This window comes from Pagrus pagrus (assembly GCF_965226575.1).
Source record: "Pagrus pagrus genome assembly, chromosome: 15".
Classification (NCBI taxonomy): Eukaryota; Metazoa; Chordata; class Actinopteri; order Spariformes; family Sparidae; genus Pagrus; species Pagrus pagrus.
Window position 1 is genome coordinate 19,373,621 of NC_140199.1, and position 18,108 is coordinate 19,391,728.

The 18,108-nt window shown below is 40.8% G+C and overlaps 2 protein-coding genes across 3 annotated transcripts in view; both read left to right on the forward strand.

Annotated features, from left to right (window-relative positions):
* Window positions 1-8,680, forward strand: part of tacc2 (transforming, acidic coiled-coil containing protein 2) — a 57,893-nt gene extending 49,213 nt beyond the window's left edge. For both annotated transcript variants that reach the window (XM_084375054.1, XM_084375053.1), the window contains 7 exons: window positions 2,687-2,824; window positions 2,925-3,001; window positions 4,527-4,570; window positions 6,451-6,611; window positions 6,737-6,843; window positions 7,115-7,235; window positions 7,694-8,680. In XM_084375054.1, coding sequence (XP_084231180.1) covers window positions 2,687-2,824; window positions 2,925-3,001; window positions 4,527-4,570; window positions 6,451-6,611; window positions 6,737-6,843; window positions 7,115-7,235; window positions 7,694-7,759 — 714 coding nt within the window. In that variant the 3' untranslated portion in view covers window positions 7,760-8,680. The remainder of the gene's footprint in view (window positions 1-2,686; window positions 2,825-2,924; window positions 3,002-4,526; window positions 4,571-6,450; window positions 6,612-6,736; window positions 6,844-7,114; window positions 7,236-7,693) is intronic.
* Window positions 8,681-10,558: 1,878 nt separating this feature from the next.
* On the forward strand, window positions 10,559-14,130 carry ly6pge (lymphocyte antigen 6 family member pge; the record flags this gene model as incomplete). Its single annotated transcript, XM_084376291.1, has 3 exons — window positions 10,559-10,619; window positions 12,845-12,961; window positions 13,900-14,130. 3 exons carry the CDS (start codon window positions 10,559-10,561, stop codon window positions 14,091-14,093), a joined length of 372 nt encoding a protein of 123 aa, XP_084232417.1. The 3' UTR covers window positions 14,094-14,130.
* Window positions 14,131-18,108: the final 3,978 nt, after the last annotated feature.

The following is an 18,108-nucleotide window of genomic DNA, read 5'->3' on the forward strand; positions in this document are numbered from 1 at the left end:
ATTCTTGTTTTGTGATTTGATCCTTATCCCAGACTAACAGCACTAACACACATCAGACAGGTGTCAGCATTCAGTTTGGTTGGAGTTTTTGGGACGAACATTTAGGCACCTGGATGTGATAATAGTGAGGGTTTTTTTTGCTTTGCTTGATGGTCAGAGGTCAATCTACATTTTACGGTCAGCAGAAAAAAGGCTCATAATATCTGGAGCAGGGCAGGCTCTCCCCGGTCCTCTGTCCTTCCATGTCTCATGCTGTTGTCCCGCACGTTTTACAGTCTCGACTCAAGAAACCCAGCACTCGACGATGGAATATCAACGGTTCACCCTTACTTAAAGTAAGAGTAACATTACACCCCTGTGATCTGTCCCCACCCTAATCCAGTTACAGTGCAGTCTAAGTATTTGTTCATAACCCTTTTTTTTGTTTGTTTTTGGCTCAGTGCACCAGCACACTTTGATTAAAGTGCTTTTAGCATTAAAGGTGGTTGAAATGGTTAAAATCACAGCCTTTGAATGCATCTTTCAACACGAGGGCTGAGACAATCAAAGATATCCTCACATGACAGACTTGAAAAAGCTGTTGTACAGACCTATATTGGTTTCCTGATTTTAGTTAAATTGGATGAGGTTACCACCATTTATTTATCCTTTATTTGTGCAGGAAGACATTATGATTCATGATTTATGACACTCATTTCAGATTCTTTGATTGTTCTCTCTACTTGTTTCCTAACAAAATGTGAGGTAAAAGTGATTCCAGTATGTTTCAGTGCAATTTCCTCATGCCTGTTCAGTATTTTATCTTCCCAAGGCTGGTGTAAAGGGCCAAAACATGATTGTCCAAATACCCACAGACTGCACTGTAAACTCTTGTAGACCCCAGAGGCCCAGAAGTCTGAGACCTTTTCTTTAAAAGGTCTCCCTACATTTGCTGACTTCCATAGCTGTATTTCGTCCCTGTAAGTGAATTTCTCTTAGTTGTGTGTTCTGTAGTTATATCTAGCATCTCTCTTGTAGTCTTTAGAAATCTAATTCGTAGGTTTTTTTTGTTTTGTTTGATTCAGTTAATATTTTGCGGCTTCAACACAGACTTTCAATCTGCCCCTTTTTAAGTAATTTTAAGTACATTTTGCCCGTAGCAAAATGTTTGCAGTTTACTTGACATGTGATCCAAGATGATGTGTTAAGGATGTTTTTTGAACAATGCTGAATTACCAACCCAGCAAAGCGGGCAATCATGAATACCCCAGATGGTTTGTGTAGCAGTTTCTTAATGGTAACGTCATTCGTTACAGATTTGTTTGGCGATTTGCGCCACTTAAGCACAAAAAATAATTAACAAAAAGACCAAAAAGTGGCAATTATACCCAATCTCTCAAAGAGGCGCTTTGTGTTTTCATTTATTAATACTTACAAAATCCTGACATACAAAAACCTCTGGTGTGATAGTGTTCTAGTGTGCAAGCTGCTGGTTTTTAGAACTCATTTTTGCCCAAAGCCCCTTAAGCAGCTGCAAGCATACAACCAGTAAGGATAGCAGATTATTGTTCAGCGCAGCACATGCTGTTTTATTATACTTTATTCCTTTTTTATGGTACTGGCATTTTATGTGGATTTCTTGGGGATTGTGTCTGTAAGACAGAGCTTTTGGTAAAAGATACTGTGAGTCGAACTGTACCACCGCCAGACAGGTTTGGGTTGATTTCCTTAAAAGCTTAACAGAGGTCCATGGTTACCTAAACTTAAACCAGTTTTCAACCCTCAGTGGAATAATGGAATTACTCCTCCGGCCAGACCAAACACTTCACTCTCTTTTCCACATATTAGAGGATCTCAGTCTACATGTCTCCTGTGAGCCCCCGCCATTTCATCAAATCCTCCTGTAATCCGGCTCTCCCAAGGATGACTAAATCCCTTTCAGAGCAGAGTTTTAGGGAACCAAAAATGGCACAAGAGTGAGGATTGTTTTTGCATTTTGATATGATGGTTTGAGGTGTTGTTGTTGTTGGTAGAGCATTGCCATAGGTTGCACTTTGGTTTGTAATGTCTTTCAGTGCCATCAACACTAAAGTCAAACTCTTTCCAATGATCAATCCTGTGAATCTTGTGGTTCACCTCACATCATAGTCGTAGTTTAAGAATTGAGCAAATGCTGCAGCAAAGTACGGATTCTATCCACAACAGGTAAGACCAGTTTGTTATGTTGTTATAAGCCTTAACATCAGACTAACATCTATTTACAATGCTGTCCAGTTTGCTCCCCTCTCCTCCCTCTCCTGTATATGATGCAGTCCTTGCTGTATCAGCTGCTGCCCTCCTTCCCCCTCCGCCTTGCCTGGGCCCAATCACATTCAAGCTACTGCGATGAGCAGGGTGATCATGACCGCTCTGCTGGGGGCAGCATCAGCCAAATCACTTGGCTTATACTGTGGCAATGAAGACTGTTTCATCCAATCATGTGGCGGCTGACAAGTCTTCAGGAACATCACCAGCCTGCCTCATTTACATGTTGATTTTGCTGTGTGGTACATTTTGATGTAGTTCGATGCTGCCTTGCGATTTGGTTCAGGAGTCCTGATGAGAATGTGTGTGTGGGCCTGAGGGTGTCCTGTGTGTAGCTCGGCCTGCTTTCTAACTGGCAATGGTTCCTTTCCTCTCCCTCCTCTCCGTTGTTCCCTGGAAGCAGCACAGAGACGTGTCGTCTCCCATAGAGAGCGCCGTGTCCAAGAACTCGCTGTACGCCAGGACCACCAACTACATCGAAGGGGAGAGTCCCCACCTGCCCAGAGAGCTGGACCACTCGCTAGGCATCGCACGGGAGGAGGTGCCGCAGATGTTTCTTTTTGTTCTGCTAGTCATAAATACTTTATGTACTTCAATTCAGCATGTCGCACTTTACTTAATGGTTTTGTCACCCTCCTCAGATCGTGTCAAAGGAGAAAGAAGTGCTGGAGTGGCAGAGGAAGTATGAGGACAGCCGACAGGAAGTGGTGGAGATGAGGTAAGAACTAACGCCTTGGATTGACATCAGTTAAGCGCGGATTTTGTGGCGGTGTGGAGGACACAGTCAGGAGAGCAGCATCATTACTCTCTAAATTATATTGGATATCGTTTGGTCTGTGAACCCTGCCTGAATGGTGGCAAGTTTCCAGCTCCTGGCTTGTGACCAACAACTCTTCCAAGTTTGCAGAGTGTAGGTGCGTTCCCTGCAAAGTGGACTGCACAGGGAAGAAAGGATGGTTCACCAACAGATGACAAGCTTAGCCGTCAGTCATTGCAATACAGCTCAGTTTGAATTAACATTATTATTCATATGAATATATAAGTGGTTAAGTTACTTAAAAACAACAATTCTCGTATAATATGTATTATTAATATTTATTTATTATTTATGTATTCAACACAACACCTGATTGGGTCTGAATGAGGCCTTACATCACAGTGATGTCCCACCTGTACATTACAGCATTGGCTTAACACTTCCCTGTGTTTCCGTTTAATGGGAAGGTGTCACGACGCTTAAGTGTCTTGCTGTCAGGCTCCACCCATTGTCATCATTTAACCAAGTTAATTGGTTTATCGTGCTTAAACTGTCAACAGAAGACACGGTTAACTCCGGAGCCAGTTAAAGTCCATCTGAGTCCTACTATCAACATGAGTGTTAGTGGTGAAGAAAAGAGGAATGGATGTGGTTATGATATGTGAACGTTTTGGAGTTAAGCAGTCTGAGAAAATGTTTTTCGGGCCTTTAAGATGCTGTCATTTGGATTATGACAACAGCTCAAAACTGGGATTAACTACACTCACATTCATATTCACATCCACAGATGATGCATCTATGTCCAGCAAATGGCTGCTAATTAGGGGTTCAAGGAGATGGAGATATGTTTGTACTGAAACCTTGTTTTCTGTCAGCAGGTGGTGGGTGTGGGTCCAGCTGGCCACAGAGCAGTTAGTGTGGATAAAACAGAGCTTACTTCATTTGACTGATTGGGCTCAGGATAAGGAGAGGTTAAGAGGCTAAGGGGGAGGCATGGCTAATCAATCCTCTTACCTCTGGCGACCTGCTTTTACCGAAACAAGGATTTCTATTGGGCCATGCTTGCTGGTCCTTGACTTTGAGTGTGGGGAGGAAAACTGGACACGGATAAATGAAAACAAATACAAAGCAAAAGATAGTTTAGGGGCTCTTGGAAACCTGCCATTACTCAATCAGCCATTTTTCTTAAATTGTAGGCTGGATAACAGTTTATGTGTTTGTCTTTCACCTAAAGTCTAACAAAATATCTCAAAACAGCACATTTGACTTGGACTTTATAATATCAGATGTCCCCAGCAGCCTACGAGCGTGATATTAAATGACCAAAAGCACAGATTGTCTGCCAGAAGTGCCACATCCCCAGCTGTCTGACTCGGCACACATTTATTGGTGGAGACAAAATTATAAGTTGCATTAAATAAGACTGTTTTGGAGACTTGTATGGTTTGAAATAATCTGTCACAATGATGATCTGTCTCATCCGTAGGAGGATTGTTGCTGAGTATGAGAAGACGATCGCACAAATGATAGGTGAGTTCAATAAATGAAGGTTTTCAGTAGCTTATGAAACCGGTTACCGGACCCTCTGTCTACTCAGTGAATTTTATTTTAAACCAGCTACTTTTGTTCCCCGACCCGTGCCACAACTTTCTGCTGCACTTGTTTATTTGCAAACTGAGCATAACATACTATACAAGGGATTTTTTTCCCCCTCGAACACAAGTTAGCTTTGCTATGTGCTTGCTTTCATGATTGATATGAACTGAATCCTGGTGTCATTTGAGGGGGAAGAGCTCACCTTTCTTCATTCTCGTCCAGAGAAGAATTAAATTACTCGGCAGGTTCACTCGCTACATTATTCCTGCTCTCACCTGTCATCTTCTTCGCCACCTTTAGACATCTCTGAAAATTTGATTTCTGCAGCTGCTATTTTCAGTTTCTACTCTCATTAGAGCACCGTCACAAAAAATGGAACAATCTTTCTCTGCTTCTGTCTAACACTCGGCTCTCTCACCTGTCTTGCCCTCCCAGCTTGACTTAACACAGTCCCTTCTTTTCTGTTCTGCTCCCATCTTTGCCCCTCACTATTTGATAACCCTGACAGGCATGCCAGGTGAGTAACGCGGGATTTTCCTTCACTTTCAACGTTCGTTTCAGCTCACATCTCTCCGTCCGTCCGTCCGTCCGTCCGTCCGTCCGTCAGAGAGGGGAGCAGATGTGCTCACTTTCTTCATCTCATCTAGTGACATTTGTTTGTGCGTTTTGTCCCACTTCATCCTGTCTGTTTGAGACACTGTAATTTGTTTTTAATGGGTGAAATTCAGCTTCTCTATATATTTAATCCCTCAGTTGCTGATGTGAAATACACTAAACAAAATTTTTCAAAACCTTTTATGGAACTATGTCTTAATATGTCAAAATAATAGCAGTAAGTATTTCAAATAACTTACAATTGAAAGTTATTTTTCGCGAAACTGCTTAGTATCTCAAAATAATGACTTAGTATTTCAAAATAATGAGTTGATATCTCAAAATGTTGATTTAGTTTCTTGAAATAGTGACTTAGTATCTCGAAATAATAGTTTTATATCTCAAAAAAATGACTCATTATCTCAAAATAGTAAGAAACATTCTCGAAGTTTGCTTTGGTCTGTGTGTTGTTTCCTAATATGGTGATGGTGAGATAAAGCTTGACCCTAATGGGTTCCATCATTAGAGACTTCTTTGGATTTTGACTTCTTTGGATGAAAAGCTTAATATCAGATAAAACATCTGGACCTGATGGCATCCATATGGGTCTGCTAAGCTTTGTCTCACACACTTGCTTCCATTGCTTTGGTGAATATTAGCAAACAACACATCCTCGTTATTTTGAGAAAGTTTCTCATTTAGACAACAGACTTGCAGTATTTCTGTAATCACATTGGCAGAAATGGGCTCGCATGGGAACACATCTGCATTTGGCCTCTGCACTGTCGATGGTTGTGAAAGTCCTTCACATAGAATTAGTAAGCTGAGCAGGTTGGTCATATAAGCTTGCGACAGGAAAGGAAAGCGAAAGCTGGGCAGGGGCTTTGTCATTTAATACTGAAGGGTCAAGAAGCCACTCAGAGCAAAGCGGCTGCCAGCTCTGTCTATACGGTTTACAGGTCTCTTTGATTTCCTCATTGTTCAGTGTTTTTGTTTGCATGCCACACTGGTTTATCAGATATACTCATATAGTGTCGTATAAAATGCTGTTCACTCATACTAACCCACAAATCCATTGTGATATACTGTCAAAAATAAAGTGTTTGTACGTGTGTTGGTGTCGGTCTTTAAACAGTTAACTGTGTGCCCACATCATCAGACTCTTCAGTACATCAGCTACAGATGATCTGATCTACAGTATATTTGTGTGTATCCATTAGAGGATGACCAGAAAGAGAAGTCTCTCTCCCACCACACCATCCAGCAGCTGATCATGGAGAAGGATCAGGCCTTGGCCGACCTCAACTCCGTGGAAAAGTCTCTCGCCGACCTCTTCCGACGTTACGAGAAGATGAAAGATGTACTGGAGGGCTTCCGCAAGGTGACTAACCCACAAATTATTCACAGCTAATGAGTGTTTCTACAGTGACTGGCCTTGTAAGTCATCTAAAATTTAGCTTGACAACCCTCATGGCAAGTCATTAAAACGTTTCCCACTCTGTTCAGAATGAAGAGGTTTTGAAGAAATGTGCTCAGGAGTATCTGTCCAGGGTCCGTAAGGAGGAACAGCGCTATCAAGCACTGAAGATTCACGCAGAGGAGAAACTAGACAAGTGAGTCTAAACATACTCTCATTATCTCGTGTTTATTTCACCGTGACATTGTTATTTTCCCCAAAGGGAAAACACACAGTGCACTAACTACATAACACCTCAGTGCCCAGCTGATGTGTGGATGAAGCCAATATAATGACTTCTTTTAATAGATAATATTCCATTTATTGGAAAGATTTATTCTGCATGGGGTTTGCAAAGGCAACAGTGTGCTTTCTTAAGACTTTCCTGGATTATGGCAGTCATGGAGAGGTCTCTTGTGTGTTTCCAGGGCCAATTCAGAGATAGCTCAGGTGCGAGCCAAGGCCAAGCAGGAGCAGGCCGCCTACCAGGCCAGTGTGAGGAAGGAACAGATGAAGGTGGACTCTCTGGAGCGCACTTTGGAGCAAAAGGTTGGTTAGAAAAGGGTTTATAAAATCTTTAAAAAACGTAAATGTGAACAAGTATATATATTGAGTATATATGGGGTTTATAATGCATTATGAACATACCTTTACTGCTTTATAATCTGCTTATAGCACCGGACAAGTACTGTTATAAGAACACATAAATATTCATAATGCATTATATCAATAATCATGACACATTAAAAAGCATTTTAGGATGACTTTTAAGGTCAAATATCATAATTCTTCATAACTGCTGGTTGCTCACCCGATGAACATCAGACTGATGGACATTTACATCTAAGTATCTTAACATTTCCCCCAAAATTCACTCCAAACACAAAGTTGACTCAAATTATAGATAATACCTGAAACAATATAAATAAATATATTTATGATGCATTATAGAAATCGATATCATAGAACATTACCATATAATCTCATTTTAACTTTTTTTTTTACAGAACAAAGAGATTGAGGAGTTGACAAAGATCTGTGATGAGCTGATCGCCAAGATGGGGAGGAGTTAGCAACCACACCCAGGCCAAATCTCACAGAGAAGAGGAGTGGTTTTGAAAAAACTGCTTGGAAAATGAAGCAGATCAGTAACATTTACCACTCTTCCAAGGACTGATGGACACTGAAGGCCAAACTGGTCTTGGGGGTTGAATTTCCTACTGACTTTGTGTATAACTGATCCACAGGAATGGCTTCCTCTTAATCACTCTGTACATTTTTGATGTGTCAGTGTATCGTACTGTATCAGGGGTCTGGTTTAAAGTTTTAGAAAATGTATCATATCACTAATGAGTGTGTCTGCGTGTGTGTGTGTGTGTGTGTGAGAGAGAGTGTGTGTATGATAATGAGAGAAGTGAGAGCGTTGTTTGTGGGTTGTTAAATTATCTTTAATGATGTTGCCATGACAGCCACTGAGGGAGAAGACTGTTTACCCGCCCCTGTTGTTGTCTCCTCTTCACACAAGAGAAAGACTTTGAAAAAGAGAAACAAAGACATAGACTTGTTCATAAAATGTTGATACTCCACTAAAAGAACATAAACTATCACATTAGCTTACTGCATGTGAGAAGAACCTGTAATGTTCATGTTTGTTTATATACTGTAGGAAATTCCAAATATGAAAAACGACTCATCTGCATTTTTGATAGTTATTCAGTCATCCCCTGTCCGCTTCCCTCATGTAACCTTGTAGATATTTGTCATACTTGTCATAGCTTTCTCGATGAAATCGTGGGACTATTTTTTGGGATTTTATTTTGATATAAAGCAAAACTAATCGTGACTGTATTCAGTTGTGACCAGGAGTAATTTAATTTTGGATGGATATGTCCTCGTCCTGCTATGGTCGTTGTGTCACACTGAGGAATAACTTCTCTGCACAGCCACTGTACAGCATCTGCTTACAAAGTGCAATAAAAGATGGCAATACAGCACACTGGGCTCACTCTGCTTCTTTCCCCACATCACACGGCTTTACACTTAAAAGTCCAGCTGCCTACGATCATGACCTGGATGACTGAGAACCTTCATCAACACTTTACACTTAAAGATCCTCCATGTGAGACAACACAAACCATGTGGGTTTTCTCTGCGATTGTGTTTTGTTTGGATGACGTGGCATGACCAATGATAAATCAGGGTTAGTATTATTAATTGCAGTAGGTGATGTGATCATTTTTAGGTGGATGGCCCTAACCCTGTCAGAAAAACATCTGTCATCACGTTGATACCGATATTAGTGAGAAGGAAAATTATGATATCGATACATCAGCTACATAAATGTATAATTTTTCACAATGATCCATCAAATATGGTTTTCAAACAAGAATACGTACATAATGGAGGCTAGATATTTTACAATGTAACATTAAACTTCACTATCCTATCCTCACTGACAAATTATTAATTACACATTACCCCGAGAAACTTTTTCTGCATTACATTCAGTCGAAGAAACAATCATATCTACACAATCAGACAACATGCCGATACCGATATATATCTGTGATGAGCCAATAATATAATAATAGAAATGTTATAGTAACACTACAGGCAGCAGGGTCTATGATATTCTTGCTCTTCTGCATATTTTGTTGCAACCTGAGTAGTGACATGAACCTGACACCACTCTATAGATTACGTATGCTACAATATAGAACAGAATTGAGTATTCAGTTAGGCTGCTGATATTTCAGAGCCACAAACCTCAGACAGACAAAAGATCGATGAGTCAGGCTGACCTGAACTCTCTCTGCTACTAGAGGATGAAGTGGAGGGATTACAGCTTCATCATGGGGATGCATTTTGGTCACTTTGCTGACAAGGCTGGATGGAGGATGTCTACTAATTTTGACATTGTGACATTGTACTGTTTCAAGTGAGTATTTGAGGAAACAAAATACACAAGCACATTATTCTTATGTATAAATAAGTCATTGATGCATCATATACCTTTGTTTTTGGATTTACTTTCACCACAAGGGGGTACCTCTGCATTTGTGAAAAGCTATGATCTGAAAAAACATACACCTTTATGCACATTATTGTATTTACCAGGTTAGTGAACACAAAAATAAGACTACAAATTGCTGTGTGGTTGGTCTTAAAAGTACATTTATTGCCACAATTACCATTAAACTACGAGCAGAGTGTTTGAAAACTAGTTAGAAATTAAACTCACATGAAGCGATCGATAAATGTTTGAAAATCAAGCTTTTGTGACTAAAAGTGGTCGTAGCATCAACATGAACAAATCCAGCATCACACTGTCGTATGAAAAATACAGTATTTACAATACACAATCAAAATGTTTGGAAAAAGCTTGAGATGATTTCAATGTTCAATAAACTTTTTTATTTGTTTATTTTACAGTGGTATTGTGTCCTGGAAGCATAATTAAAATAGCAGTGTGTGTAACGTAGATTGATCTGATTAGTAACTTTACACATGCCAGCTGATGGTCAGAGATCAGTTTGGTTGTTGGCCTGGTCCAGCAGGGTGATGTCATCGTACATGCCTGCACCAGATAGAGCGGTCAGACTCAGCATGGGTGTGGCCAGAGCACAGAAGCCTTTAAGGTGAAAGGTTCAGGGTGAATCTACAACTCTTGTCTTGTTTGCCTGTCCCGTGTGAAGAAGCAACTACTGACACAGCAGAGTGGTGGGCCCAGGCGGAGGGGCTGGTAATCTCCTGGTCAGGCCAGGAGAGGGGATATTAGCCCTTCTGATAGCTCAGATTAAGCTCAGGGGGCTTTAGGAGCAAACAACCTGCTTTTCATTGTGTGACCAGGACAAGCGAAGACCACCAGCACCATGAGGTCTGTCCAGTTCTGTCCGCTGATGCTGCTTTCTCTGGTTCTGCTCGCAACCAACAGTAAGGACTCCCTTTTATGTTTTTAACCTGTCTTCTCCTATCTTCACCCCATTCTTTTACCCCCTTTAGATCTCTGTTCTACTCTCTGTACACCTGTCGGCGGTGTCTCCTCTCAGGTGTTCTTCCTACTTGTGTTTGTTATGTTGCTGTATTTTAAGTCCTTCCCTAAGAGGCAAGAAACTGTTGAGTGACTTTCAGCTTTCAGGACACAACAACACTACAGTTACCTTTATTTTTCAGAAAATGCCTTGCATATGTTAAAACTCTAAGACTATTTTGCAGGCAGCCCTTATAATACTTTATGTTATGTCAAGTTTGCTAATTGCAGTTAATTTCTCTGGTAATTCTCCTGAGTTTTGCCTCCCTGCGGTCTGTCATCCTCCCCTAACTAGCATGCAATCCCAGCAGATAATCTCTTAATAGGCCTGGAGGCTAATACTTATAGCATGTGTGTAGAGCAGCTGTGCTGTGGGGATAGACTGTGGTCCACTGCAAACAGCAGGGGGCCTCTGCAGTGCCATGTCAACAAACAGAGTGGCACAGAAGCAGCAAAGAAATGAGACCAAACACTCCAATTGAGTTTCAGTAAAAGTAAATTATTACTCAGTCTTATTAAGTTGATTTGCTGGTTTGATAAGAAAAGTTCACCTCTTCGGTTTAAACTTATATATAAGTTATATACTATAGAAACAGCAGGTTTTGTCTCCGAGCAACTTTCCTGCCATTACGCCATCATGACCGAATGATGAAAGACGAGCCCGGGTTTTGAGGCAGATTATTTTGATGGCCAAGACAAGAGATGTGCTGCCTCAAAGAATGTTTGAAGCTTTCGGGCGATTCCTATAAGTCCAGCTCCGTTTGATCCTCTTAGGAAGCAGCATTAAAGGCAGTTTTTGAAGGGCCATTTTAGAATTTTTCGCTGGCGGATGAAAGTTTGTTCATAAGGACGCGTTAGAGTGATATTTCAAAGGTCAGCTAGTTTCTCAAATAACCGCTCCTTCCTCTGGAGAGCTTTGGAGAGACGTTTGAGTGTTTTATGTGCTTGAGAAGGCTCCTGGAGCTTTAGCTGAAGGTTAGAGAGATGGGTTTTTGATCTGAGGGGACTTGTTTAATACTTTGCTTGATTTAGGGAAGATTTGTGTGAAGAAAGTGAGTAATTAATGCTCTCTCTTCACTTTACAGTCATTGCTATCACTCAGATGTGAATGTACCATGCTTGTGTGTACATACTTATCAAACCCATACATCCTGTGTCAATAAGGGATACAAATATCCAGAGTTAAGGCCCTTATAGACTCTTTGCTTCGATTAGCTTTAATATGCCACAATGTTCTGCAGTTTTTACCATGCCAGAGCAGCTGGCAGCTGGGTTTTACATTAGCAGCATCAGGTCTTTTCATGCCTTGAAACAAGTAATCAGACACAGGGCTTTTTTTTTTTAAAACATCATTGAGATATTTAGTAGAAAAATCCTAAATTAGCATCATAAACATTTCCCATCAATTGAAGCAATAACATCAGGTCAGCCTAAAGGCTCATTTATGCTTCCTTAACATAGGAAAACAGATGCGTCCATGCGTCCTTCATGTTGGCATGAATGTTAAGCAATTCAACCACTAGAGGGCGCCGCTCAGAGTCAAATTGGTTTAAACTTTCCCAGCTATTCTGTGATAACATCATACAGATGTTTCAAACTTCTCACCAACTCGCACAACCTCTCCTCAAGAAGTTCTGCCATTTTTAAAGCTTCTTCCTCTTGGTCCTGTGGTCGTATCTCGCTTGAACTATTGACTACACTGCTACACTGCCCCCAACGACTACTGGAGGTACTGCTCTGTTGGCCAGTTTCCTTACTCTTTCAGAAAACTTGCAGAAAAATGGACAAAATGAACGCAGTACAGACAGAGGCTCCGTCCGTATCGGTATCTAAAGCTGAGCATAAATTAGCCTTATTTACCCTTTAAATGTGCAATAGTGGCAACATAGTCTATGTTGATAGTGTTTATATACAGTATGGCTTACCTGCTATTAACTTGTTATGTTAAATATCCATCCAAAATGAGGTCATCCACATATTTTTGGTATTTGAATATTCCATTATGCTTAATAATATTTAAAAATGTTGTAATTAAATGTTTGTTGACACTTCATGATGGGTTGACAGTAGTCCATTAATCAGTGTTCTCACATGTGTTGTATGAGTATTTATTCTCTGTTTCCTTTAGGTGAGGCTCTGCAATGTTACACCTGCATGGGCTCCAATAACGACGACTGCAACCGACAAGGCTCCAAATCTTGTCCCAGCTACTCCGATGCCTGCGCTGTGGTGGTGGGCCATGACAGTGAGTCCAACAGTGACAGTGTAGTAGCCTTTCTTTCACTCGCTTGCTTTCTACCAGGAAGATACATATAACTGTGTTTGTATCTGCATGTGAGGATGTGTGTGTGTGTGTGTGTGTGTGTGTGTGTGTGTGTGTGTGTGTGTTAAACGGATGACTGGCTGCCGTCTGGAGACACATCTCAGTCAGCAGGGGGTCTGAGGCTTTTAAGGAAATGAAGAGCTTTGCTACTTCTAGTCAATCAATATCCTTAATTAGGACACCATGTGTTCCTGGCACTGAGACAATTCCGCTTCACAAAATGATCTCAGTTTACTAGTTTCAACCTGGACAAGGAAAGAGTTTTACATGAAATATATCTGTTTTGTTATCAAAAAGTGGGGCAACAGCAGAAGTCATCATCCGATCTGTAAATGACACATTGTAAGGGCGCCAGCAACCCAATCGCCAGAATAAGAGTTGGCAATTTATGTCTCTGCAAACCTCAGATATGCTGAAACTTTATAGTATTTATGTAGCAACCAAATGCTATTTAAGTTTGTTTTTTAAATGTTGTGTTGTGGCAGCACTGTGCTTATTGTCTGGTTAGGTTTGGGTACAAAAAACACTTGGTTAGGGTTAGGGAAAGATCATGTTTTGGCCTCTCTTGCCACAAACACAGCTGGAAATTGTCCCGAACATCTTGTCAAAAATATGTTTTTGTTGACACTGACACGACTTCAAGTTGTCCCAACTTCTCATCAAAAATATCCAGTTTTGTTGACATCGACACAGCTGGAAATTGTCCTGACTCCTTTTCAAAAATATCCAGTGGTGCTCGCTTATACAGTAAATGGTGACTGGCTGTTTTGAACGGTGGACGCAGCCATCTGCATTTGTTGATCTGTGTATGACGGCTGCTAAGCAGGTGTAACTGACTTCTTTTTCTGTCTGTTTGTTAGGTGGGGTGATGAAGTCATGCTCCTACAAGTCTTTCTGCAGTCAGGCCACCAGTCAGGGCTACAGAGCTCCAGGTGTGAGAGTTCACTGCTGCTACAGCGACGACTGCAATGTGACCAGCTTCGCCTGCCGCCTGCCAGGACTCAGCTACCTGCTGCTGTTTCTGCCTCTGTTGTTCCACTGTTTATTCAAGTAGACGTACTACTCAACTTCATCATGCCAACAAGTATCCATCTGCAACACAAATGCCAAAAAACCCTGCCTATGTTACACTACATGATGGACTACCTTTACATTCTGCTATGATTTACGTTATTTATTTAAACAGAAACCAAGGAGTCACTGTACATATAAGAGCTTGAGGTGCTTTGTGTAATTATACGCACCATGTTGGATTGAAGCCATTAGGGAGTTTTCAAGTCCATGCGTCTTCACTAAGCCGATAACAAGATGATCCTGAGGGGTGTGGTGAAATAACAGGCAGAGATAATTTATCAGTTAAAGAGGAAGAGATGCTGTTCGATGCTCTGCACTCCATCTGTGAAACTACAGGATAACAGGAACAAGACCCGATCACCTTTTTTGTCTTCTTTGTTACCTGCGCTCATGACATGCGTTGCAGCAGATGTTCCTGTGACTAAATATGGCACCAAGAGTTCAATCAGCCTGCGTGTCGTTACATCATTAGCCTGCTTCCTGTCGATCACACATCTGACGAGCTTGGTGAGATATTCTGAAAGGTGGTGAGAAAAACACTGCTCCCACAACGGAAATCCACATATGCCCTTTGCACAGTCAGGTGTGTTACACTAGGTGAGGTTAATCCGCTGCGTTTGAAGTCACTTAAAGAATTACTGAGTTTATAAACAGAGGCTGAGCACGAGGACAGCCTGTAAGTCGAGGCTACTGTATATGTTGTATAAAAAGCATAAAGAAAAAGATTAATAATGTCCAGTTGGTTGCAAATACTCCATGCTGTTTATTACAATTACTTTTTAGTGCCCTATAATTATAGAAAGTTCTAGCGAACTGCACATCTTTAGCAGATTATTTTGCTTATTTTATGAACATTCATATACATTGTATGAAAGTAAAATGTAATTTAATCTAAAGAAACTAGGAAGGCCCATCCTTTCTCCACTGTTTATACTATAATGTAAGGAAATATTCTAATTCTACAATTGGATGGACTAGAAAATAAGATCTAATACTGGATGTACAGGCCAAATGATAAAGATGTTGACACTCATTGTATGTAAATACAACCAATATAAAAGTCTTTTTGTTACTGTCTGTGTGAGTGTGTCATTATTTCAACATCATCAGTGGTGTGAGATTATTTCTAATGTGCCATGTTGGTTCCACCGGGGGGCGACCCATTCCGACGGTCCGCCATTCCGACCGGGTTATGGTTAAGGTTAGGGTTTCAGGTTCGGAATGGCGATCTTTTTTCAAAAATAATTAAGGGCTGGCATTCCGAAACATGAAAGTGAATGTTCGGGATGGCGGCCCTTCGGAATGCCGCCCTGGACCCGGTTCCACCACTTTGGTCCAGTGTGAATCTCTACAACCACTGGATGGACTGCCTTTGGTGCTACATTCATGCTGCCTAGATGATGAATCCTACTGTAATGATCCACATCTCCAGCCAACATTTTTTCCCATCTTTTTCCCTTGGAGGGCCAAAACTGAAATCTAATGGTGGGCCGTTGGCCAAATTTAAACACCAATTGTATTGTTAAGATGCAAAGTGGATTTTATAATATTTATATGTTAATTTAGTTTTTTTTTCTTGCTATCAGTCATGGCAGGCCGCACTTTGGGCAGCCCTGATCTAGAACATATTGTATTCCGGTGTTAGCAAAGTGCTGAGGTGGCAGGAAAGTCTTTTTTTTTCTATTTTAAAGAAATCTTTTCAAACCAAAGAAACTCCACTGGATTAATATTATTCAAAAAATTAATCAGTTTGAGATGAAATGACTTGATCTGTGTATTTTCTGTGTGCTTTTATCATTTTTAGACACTACTCAGGGGTGTACTTTAGCAAAAACCCATCGAGCATAAATCCAGAGTATCCTGTAAAAATCATGGTAATGATCGACTAGATTTTAAAAACCAGGGCTTTTAATGGTATTCAGTGTAAAGTTTACTGTATTTACACAGGTTAGTGATCCAACTACCTAACCCCAACCCTTTAGCTTCATTAGCTTGATAGTATACATGAATGCAGCACAGTCACCAGGATAAAATGTAAGTTGACTTTAAGTCCATATGTACGTATATAACTTGTCATATCATGTTCACATTACAAAATTTAAAATATTTAATTGAATATATATACTGTATGTATGTATGTGTGTGTGTGTGTGTGTGTGTGTGTGTGTGTGTGTGTGTGTGTGTGTATATATACACTGAACAAAAATATAAACACTTTTGTTTTTCATGAGCTGAACTCAAAGATCTAAAACATTGTCTTTATACACAAAAGACCATTTCCCACAAATATTGTTCACAAATCTGTCTAAATCTGTGTTAGTGAGCACTTCTCCTTTGCTGAGATAATCCATCCCACCTCACAGGTGTGGCATATCAAAATGCTGATTAGACAGCATGAATATTGCACAGGTGTGCCTTAGACTGGCCACAACAAAAGGCCACTCTAAAATGTTCAGTTTTATCACACAGCACAATACCACAGATGTCGCAAGTTTTGAGGGAGCGTGCAATTGGCATGCTGACTGCAGGAATGTCCACCAGAGCTGTTGCCTGTGAACTGAATGTTCATTTCTCTACCATAAGCCGTCTCCAAAGGCGTTTCAGACAATTTGGCAGTACATCCAACCGGCCTCACAACCGCAGACCACGTGTAACCACACCAGCCCAGGACCTCCACATCCAGCATGTTCACTTCCAAGATCGTCTGAGACCAGCCACCCGGACAGCTGCTGCAACAATCAATAAATGCTCACATTCGATGGCGTCTGGCACGTTGGAGAGGTGTTCTCTTCACGGATGATCCCGGTTTTCACTGTTCAGGGCAGATGGCAGACAGCGTGTGTGGCGTCATGTGGGTGAGCGGTTGTGGATCGAGTGGCCCATGGTGGTGGTGGGGTTATGGTATGGGCAGGCGTATGTTATGGACAACTAACACAGGTGCATTTTATTGATGGCATTTTGGCATCAGAAAAACTGCACATTTCAGAGTGGCCTTTTATTGTGGCCAGCCGAAAGCACACCTGTGCAATAATCATGCTGTCTAATCAGCATCTTGATATGCCACACCTGTGAGGTGGGATGGATTATCTCAGCAAAGGAGAAGTGCTCACTAACACAGATTTAGACAGATTTTTTAACAATATTTGTGGGAAATGGTCTTTTGTCTATATAGAAAATGTTTTAGATCTTTGAGTTCAGCTCATGAAAAATGGGAGCAAAAACGAAAGTGTTGTGTTTATATTTTTGCTCAGTGTATGTATATATACATACATATATATGACATTTTTTGTTTTTAACAAGACATATTTCCATTTTAGGCCAGACCATGATGTTTTCCTCACCCTTACCAAGTGGTTTTTGTGCCTAAACATAACCAGAGCAAAATTTGGGAAAACTGAACCTAAAAAAACTGATAAGACGGTGAGGAAACTACAGCACTTTCTCAAGATGATAAATATTATGTGACATGACACTGCATCTCCTCTGTCCTGGGAATTTGAGACACGCTACTACCAACAGCATAGCTTCAAACACTGTGGAGGAAAAATACGACACGTTAAATGATTTGAACTGTTGTACTGTTATTTTTACGGTAATAAAAATGAAAACAAGTGAGAGGTTTTTATGTAAACTGTGTAGACAAATGTGTCCTGACACCATCTCAATATCTGTAAACCCAAATATAACAGCTGGAACACAACAGCTGCTCCCAGCCTGGAGACCATGTTAACAAATTATGATCACACCCAGAGAAGATATGAGACTGACATCTGTTGGACTGGTGACATTCTCTGCTTACAGAACAGCTTCGACACAGTAGTGAACTTGGTTTGAGGATACATAAACTGCCTGCCTTGCCAGTTTATTTATATCCATGAATAGTAACATGAGAGCTAAAGAGTCTAAGATTATGGGTAAGAATTTGCCCTTTTATGCTTTATACACCCTAATGAGCATCTTCCTCCCAGCATGCCTGCTCTTGTAGTTCCCGCAGC